At 40.0% G+C, this 8,185-nt stretch overlaps 1 protein-coding gene across 1 annotated transcript in view; it reads left to right on the forward strand.

The window, feature by feature from the left end:
• Positions 1–7,619, forward strand: part of mtmr11 (myotubularin related protein 11) — a 44,272-nt gene extending 36,653 nt beyond the window's left edge. The window contains exons 13-17 of the mRNA XM_074683476.1: positions 1,134–1,306; positions 1,573–1,743; positions 1,889–2,107; positions 2,753–3,073; positions 5,595–7,619. Of these exons, the coding sequence (XP_074539577.1) occupies positions 1,134–1,306; positions 1,573–1,743; positions 1,889–2,107; positions 2,753–3,073; positions 5,595–6,020 (1,310 nt within the window). The 3' untranslated portion in view covers positions 6,021–7,619. The remainder of the gene's footprint in view (positions 1–1,133; positions 1,307–1,572; positions 1,744–1,888; positions 2,108–2,752; positions 3,074–5,594) is intronic.
• Positions 7,620–8,185: the final 566 nt, after the last annotated feature.

Here is an 8,185-nt window from a genome sequence, read left to right on the forward strand (position 1 = left end):
TTTTTACACTCTCATGAAGTGTTTTTTTCAGGAGTTTCATTAACAACGCAGCTTCCTCACCTCTTCATAGGTGTCCACTGACCCACATACAGACCCCAGCATTGATAATAATCCATTGTTCAAGCCTGTTTTGAGTTGGTGTAATCAAGGCTGACAGTTTGACTAGTGAATGAAAACACTAGTGGTTAGGGGTTGGAGAAAAAAATGAAAATTGATATATTGGGATTTTTTGTTTGACAATATCAAAACCGGGATTCTTTTTCAAATAATGTTTTTTTTAGTTTTTTTTTCAAATTCAATCTCAGATTCTTCATTTCAGTCTTTGGTGATTAACGGGATTGGGAAAAAGTCACCACTTTTTTCCAGCAGAGGATGAAATGTTTCTCTCTGACTCACATGATGTGCATTTTATGGGAAAATATGGCTCCTGATAAAATCTGTAGACATTATAGAATAGAAAAAAAATACTTTATTTATGTCTGAGGGGGACATTCAGGAAAAAAAATCAAGAAAATCAAAAGTAAGAAAGTGTATAGAAAGTGCAAAAAGTTCCATAACAAAATAGATGATAACAGCTTGTCCATCATTGCTCTGTTAGCCATGTCTGTGAATAGCATGATGCTACTCTGCCTTCTGGTATTCCCTCTGTTGCTGGGTTAGCACGGCTAGCTTGGTGATAGATCTTACGTTCCCAATAACAATGGATGGAAGGACGGGTTGATGTTGTCACCTCTTAGCTCACACCTGATAACCAGCCGTCGTTCTCACCTCCTTCTCCTCACCTTGTGGGGAAACATCTGGCCTTGCACCAATTAGCATTGACATGCTACAGGCTGCTAACAGCTGATTTGACATGTAAACAATGCAGCCATGGTTACATGTAGGATCTCCAGACAAACACAGGAGAAAAAATAGTGAAAAATATCACTGAAGACAAAACCAGTTTGGTGTTTACGACCAACAAATGAACCATATAAAGTAATGACCCTCTCATTTATGCTTTTATCATCATCGTTTAACTTTTTCACATGGTCTGGTGTTAAAAAAGGAAACCAAAAATCGTAAGAATTGTTAATATCGAAGAATCACAATTTAAATGGAATGGGAATCCTCTCTTGTCTGTGACCCCACAGAGGCGGACGACCGGGACATGGGCTGTGTGATCTCCAGCCTGGTGCAGGTGATGTGTGACCCCCACTGCAGGACCCAGCACGGCTTCCAGAGTCTGGTGCAGAAGGAGTGGATCATGGCCGGCCACCGCTTCTACAGCCGCATCAACTACCACAGGGACAACGATAAGGAGGAGGTGAGAGGAGCAACAGCAGACCTTTAGACCCTGTTATTCTCCATTTTACACCAAAATACGACCTCTGTGGCAATAAAACTGACTTTTACTCACTTGGAACAGAGTCAGTGTCACATATTAAAAAGTATTTACTTATAAACTCACCATGTTTATGTCCTTGTGCTCAGGCCTCACCTGGTTTATGGTTTTATTTTACGGCGTTGTTTTTATGTGAACCTGTATATAACACAAACAGCACGTTGATTACTCGCTAACTTCCCCTCCAGGCTCCAGTCTTCCTGCTCTTCCTGGACTGTGTTTGGCAGCTGCTGGCCCAGTACCCCTCTCGCTTCCAGCTGACAGACGACTTCCTGTTGGCCTTGCATGACAGCGTTCACCTGCCACTCTTCTCCAGCTTCCTGGCCAACTGCCAGCGAGAGAGATGCAAGCGCTCGCAGGTAACGTTCACCTGGGAGGGGATTTGGCATCGCCCGTCTCATTATAGGGTTGTAAAGAGGCTAAATGCTCTCCTTGGGAATATTTGATTACAAAAAAAACTGTGAAAATATGAAAACATAAACCTGTAAAAACTCAAACCTACAGAATCTTGGTCAGTCGTACACCCCCGTCAACGGCTGGAGGGATATGCTTCATCCAGATTCTTCCTCTGATCCATCGGACCCTCCGCTCCCCCCGGTGTGGGACTGGGCCCTGCAGTACAGCAAACCCAGACAGGATCGCTTCACCCAGCCCGTGCCCCCGACCCCTCCACTGCAACCGCTTCTCAACGGCAACCTCAACACCAACCCCGACACACACAGGGTAAGGCTGACGGCTTATTAAAGGTGCAGTACGCCCTCTAATGGCCACACAGGGAAGCTAACAGCAGAAGGCGTCGCATGATTGGTTTAATTTCTTTTCAGCTTTTCATTTAAATTAGAAAAAGGTGCATTAATCTCACCCTTAGTCTTTCATGCTTAACACATTTTTTTTTTTTTTTTTTACAGATTATCTTTCAAATTAATCTAATTAATAAAAATATTGTCAGTACAAGACAATATTTGTTAGAGGCTGTTGAATATAAATAAATACATATAAGCTACTTTTGCAGATTTAGTCTCTGGTTAATTGTCTGTTTTCCTGCCTGAGCTGATATTTTCCGGTGCATGCAACAGGCCACTACTCCCTCTACTGGGGATCATAAAAATCGCATCCAATCTGAATGGACTCCTTGAGGGCAGGTTGTTCATAATGTTGTTTTGCTCATTCTGTTGATTTATTGCTCTGTTATGGTTAGAGGAAGGAAACAGATGAAGAGTTTAACCCTTTTTTATGTTTTGTTTTGAAAGAAGAGGTCTTCAGTGAGATTTCATAACACTTCCTGACCCAGAACTGTGGGGTAGAAAACTGAAGTGTGTCACCACGAATCAACTGTCTGCATCTTTGTATCCGTCTCTTCCCTCCCAGATCGCTGACACCATCCCCGGCTCGGTCTTCCTCCTCTCTCGAGGGACCTTCTCCTGCCCCGCTAACCTGCTCCCCTGGCGCAGCAGCAGCAGTTCGGGCGTTTACAAGAAAAGCCACCGGAGGGCGGCGTCCTCTGAGAACGTGCCCGGTCTGGAGAGGCTGCTGAAAGCGTGGGCCCTCGCTGACATCCCTCAAGGGTTCACTTCCACCTCCGGACCTCAAGGACCACTTGACCCATATGAACCCCTGCTGCCTCTCCTCATGGGGCCCTGCATGGGCGTGTGGAGGGAGTGCTACCTCCGAGGGGCGCTGCACGCTCAGGTACGGCATCAGGGATGAAATTTCAAAATTACTTGAAGTGTTTTTATTTCTGGCATTCGTCAGGTAAATCTTCCAGCAATGTATTTATGTAACAAAAAGCTACCTTGTTATGTAATTTGTCCCTCCTATTTTCAGCATTTTAGACATGTGAAATATTTTTTAGTTTGCAGGTTTCAGAGCGAAACACTCTAATGTTAAAGTGTCCTGATCATGGCTGTTTTCAGAGGTGAGGAGCTGTCTTATTTTCAGTAGAAAATGTCTTCTTAGACTTAATATGCGCCACATTCACCTGATCAGTCCAGAAAAATGTCTTATTTCAAGTTATTTCATTTAAAGACAAAAATGAGGTCTGAAAAGTTACTCGTATTAAGGCATTATTCTAATTTTAAGCAAACTTTTGAGTAACTTTTCTCTTGTTCCATTGGCAGATTTTTTTTCTTGTTTCAAGCAATTTAGACCTCAATTTGGTCTCTAAATAACTTAAAACCTGACATTTTTCTGGACTGACCAGTTGGATGTGGCTCATATCGAGTATAACAAGACAATTCTTCTCACAATAAGACAAAAACACTTGATGAGTTTTCCGTTTTTTTGTACTGTACCTCATCCTGAGAGATGCTGAAAGTAGTAGAAACCCTGAGGTGTGATTTAATGACATTAGAACACTAAGAATCCAGTCTTCATAGAAAGCATTTGTGCGTCAGACAGGCAGCGCTGGTCATCATTCGCTGTGTACAAGCCTGGATGTGTCACTGGGTACATCATGTGGGCGACAGCCTTGACAAATGTTTGATTTAATTTTGGTCCTCCACACTTCCGCCCAGCGTCACAGATCTTCATTTAGCCCCAGTCTGTTTTCTCCTCATGGTGACGTCTTTGGGGTGTGCGGATTACTTGGAGCTGTCCAAGAGCTGATGATGTCTCTGAGTGTGAATGTGGTACGCTCCTCTCGATGTGTGTACAGCTGTGTGTCTGTAGTGTCCCCATGGTGATGCCAGGAAGAGTGGAGGCCTGTGTGGGTGGATGCAGTTGTCTATTTTCGATGAGCTGCAGAGGGAAAAGCAAAATGCAGCAAACTGCTGAAGCACAGACTCTGGTTACAGCAAAGAGAGAAGATACAGGGTTGACACAAGATGTCTGTTTGTTAAGAGCAAGGGCCTGCAACCTGCGGCTCTTTGACTCCTTTGCAGTGGCTCCTTTTATTTTTTCTTAAGAAATTGACACTAAATAAACTCTTGCATGAACATTTTGTTGAACTAAATCTGCATCTGTCAATAAAGCCTGCCACCGCTCTACAACATCAACAACCCACCAACTTTCCATGCACCTGTGGCTAACCTCAAGTTTTACAGCCCTGGGAAGATAACTAAATCTACAAAAAGACTAATCTGGAACAAAATACTGATTTTTAATTCTGTGTGGATGGATTCATTTAACTGCAAACGTGTTACCTTAATTTACAAGCTTGATATGTGGAAAGGCTAAAGCACAAAACAAATAATTTATGAGTGAAGCAAGTGAGTATTATCAAAAGATGTTATCAAATTTGATTATTTTAATTGTTTGGAAATTTTTTAATTTATCAAGTTTCTTTTAAATAATAGCAAATTTTTACAATTTTAAAAATATTCAAATTATTGGACATTTTTAGATTTATTTTATTAAAATTTTTGCATTTCAAAATATCTCAGATTTTTTCACATTTTTGAAATTAATTTCAGTAAATTTTGATCATTTATTACAATTTAAAATAAATAAATATTTCTTTTGCAAAGTTTTGGGATGCATTTTTTTCATTTTTTCTTTTTGCTTTTTTTTTAAATTCTAACAATTTTCTAAAAATTTTTGCAATTTTTTTTAAAACACAACCTTTTAAATTTATTTATTTATTTATTGAAATAGTTTTGCATTTCAACATTTTTGAGATTTTTGCACATTTGTGAAATTTTATTTTTGTAAACTTTGATTATTTATTACAATCAAAAATAAATACATCTTTTGCAAAGTTTCAGAATTGTAAAACTTTTATTGATTGTTTTTTTTTACAAATTTTTGAAATCACAAAATTTTGAATTATTGCAACTTCCTGAAATGTTTGCTCATTCTTGATATTTCAATATATTGTTGAAATTTTAATCAATTTTTAAAAATTATTATTAACTTTTTTTTTTCCTTTTTTCCTTTTTTAAATATTTGCTTATTTCAGACATTTTTGAAATATTTGCAAATTTATTTATAATAAAAAACTAAGACATCACATTTACAATTTTTTGAATGTAAAAATCTTCTTGTGAAGACAATTATTCACTAGATTTTTAATGTTGTTTAGAATTTTATTCACTTTTTTGTCTTTATTGTGAAGATAAAGTAAATTATGTGACTTAAATCCAGGTGAGCTGAGGCAAAATAGCTGTTTTAAAAGCACAGGTTGCAGACCCCTGACTTAGAGATTATACCCAGAAAGCATTTTTAAATAAAGACCACTCAGACTGAGCTTTCTCCATATTTTCTCTCTTGGTAGGCGTTCTCCCACCCGATCTCTGCAAACCACCTCCACCCTGTGGAGCGACTGGCCCGGGAGGTCCAGCAGCTCAAAGACAAAATAGCAGAAGTCTCCTCAGGCACGGATTCAAACCCAACCACCAAGATACTTGGTCCACGACGAACCGACACCAACCTGAACCAAAACACCAACAACGGCACCTTCCTCTTCCCAGCACAGAGGCCTCAGAGCGCCACCATGCCCCGATCTGCTCCCCCCATTACCTCCACAAACCACCACACCTCCAGAGGCACTCCACCCTCCTCTGCTCCTCCATCAAGCAACAAACACACCTTCCTGTTCGGGCACACTTCAGTCACAGAGGCGCGACCTGACCAGCGTTACTACCCGACACCTACCAACGCCAAGCTGCCTAAGAACAACGGGTCCTCAATCTCATCCTGAGGCCTGCTCCCCGTCGTTACCGCTCCACCCTTTAACCTGGGTACTCCAACACCACCTGCCTGCACAGCTCCATCCTTCACTGAGGAGAGCTTCATATCAAATGCTTAAGGGAAGTGCAGCAATGTAAAGCTCTCCACTTTAAAACGTATCGCCTGTACTGTAAGAAATAATGTGACAACTGTTTTGTACATTTGTAAAAAAAAAAAAAAGTATTCAATGTTTCACAAACATAAAGGGCTGTAGATGCTTAATAATGTAAACAAACCACACTTACGGTCTCTTAAAATGCAGTAGACTCCTTTTAGACACAGCATGTCACCCTTTAAGATGGAAACAAAGCTTCTTTTTTAGCCTCTTATCCGGAGCAGGAGTGAGATAACGGAGTGATAATGTGGATCTTAAGAGCGCTCTGATGGAAAACACGGACACATATCTGCTCTGACCTCTCAAGAAGACTTCATTGTCTTACCTACCAGCTCTTTACGTAATAATCATGGCACACTAACGTGCAGAAAAACACATGAATTGTCTTTGTTTTGTATTTAAGCTTCATGGAAAAAGTGGAATAAGGATCTGAGGAAAGCTCGTTTCTGAAAAGCATCATTTTTTAACTGGCGCTCTGTGACCAGTGGCTTTATTTTGGAATTTAGGGCATGAGAGCTATTTTGGTACTGCTCTCATATCTCTGCACTCTCATGCATGATGTGAGCAGAGCGGGGCCTATATTCACGTCAGAGTGGGTCTGGATGTGTCCGGAGGATCAGTTCAGGGTTTTAGTATTATCATCTTATCCAAACTTTTCTTCTTTTCCAAGTATTTTGATGTCATACATGTAGATAAATGAAATGTTTTGACCAAATTTAGTATTACTTTAATAACTTCCATGTTATTTATGATGGAATTAAAAGATAAAGGATAATTCTGTGTTTTTATTGCCGCACCTTGTGAAGGTATCAGTGTTGAAAGCAAAGGGAAGCTGATTTCTCCTTTCATCTCACTCTTCTTTTTTTTTTTTGGTATTATTCCCTGTGGTGCTGTGTTAGTATGCAGCCCGCATTTAGGTCAAGGGCTTGGAAGTGTCTGACTGTATTTAAACCACAGAGAGGAAAATCTGCTCCTGCGCCTTTAAATCCAAACAGGTTGCCGTTGGCCTGATGTGGGTGCAAAGAGGATGAACTGGCGTCTTTCCCACGCGGATGAAACCGCACCGATGTTTTTGTTTTTCTACATTTTTTTTTAGTCGGAGGGAGTCGTTGTCAGACGCGGAGCTGACGCCGAGCTTCTCTCATGTCAAACGGTACCTCACTTGATCGCACTATGAATTATTCATTGCTGTAAATATCCATTACATCAATATCAAGGCACACTGATGTCAGAGCTTTCCAGTTGTGATGCCAATGCATTTGTCTTTCTCACCAAAAAAAAAACACACACCACCATCTTTGTCCTGTTTTGACTTCCTCCTTCCTCTGCACTTGTATTATTTAATGTTTTTGGTACGAACATTGCTTCATTTTGCCAGATGTACATATTTTTTGTATCAGCATGTTTTGATCCGGATCAATAATAATAAAAAAGAGTGTTATTAGTTCATAATCTCATCTTCTCTGTGCAGAATCTCAACACCACAACCCTCAAACACGGCCCACAAACTTTATTTTTTAACAAAATAAATATTTACATGTGATCTGGGACACTTAAAAAGTAGCATGGCACTGTACAGTACAATTAAAATCCAGCTGTCCGGCATGATATGCACAGTTAAGAGTAAAACAATCAGGGAATCGTGTGCAAAATGCTCAATACTTTCACAATAAAATGTACAAACAGGAAATGCTTCATGTACAAAATATCTACTGCACAGTTAACTCGTGTAAAGCTTCAAACTTTATGTTCAGTAGAATGAAATGCTGTTAGTCAGACGTGCAGTTTTCTGAGTATTGGCTGATACTGAGTTCCTCTCTGATATCAGTCGGTTAAAATATTCATTTTTAAAACAGCTGAGCTTGTTTTTGTTAGGATTTGATGGAGCTAACAGCAGCAGCTCAGCTCTCAGCCTCTCTTTAAAGAGCATCATAAAAACACTGCTTTTGAACGTGCTTTATTTTTAATTTTCAACCCCAAACAAAATGCACACCTTTAATTTACGTGATGGGAAAACACAG

Source organism: Halichoeres trimaculatus, unplaced genomic scaffold (genome assembly GCF_033239565.1).
Source record: "Halichoeres trimaculatus isolate MK-OKI-2021-1 unplaced genomic scaffold, fHalTri1.1 fHalTri1_scaffold_12, whole genome shotgun sequence".
In the NCBI taxonomy this organism is placed as follows: domain Eukaryota; kingdom Metazoa; phylum Chordata; class Actinopteri; order Labriformes; family Labridae; genus Halichoeres; species Halichoeres trimaculatus.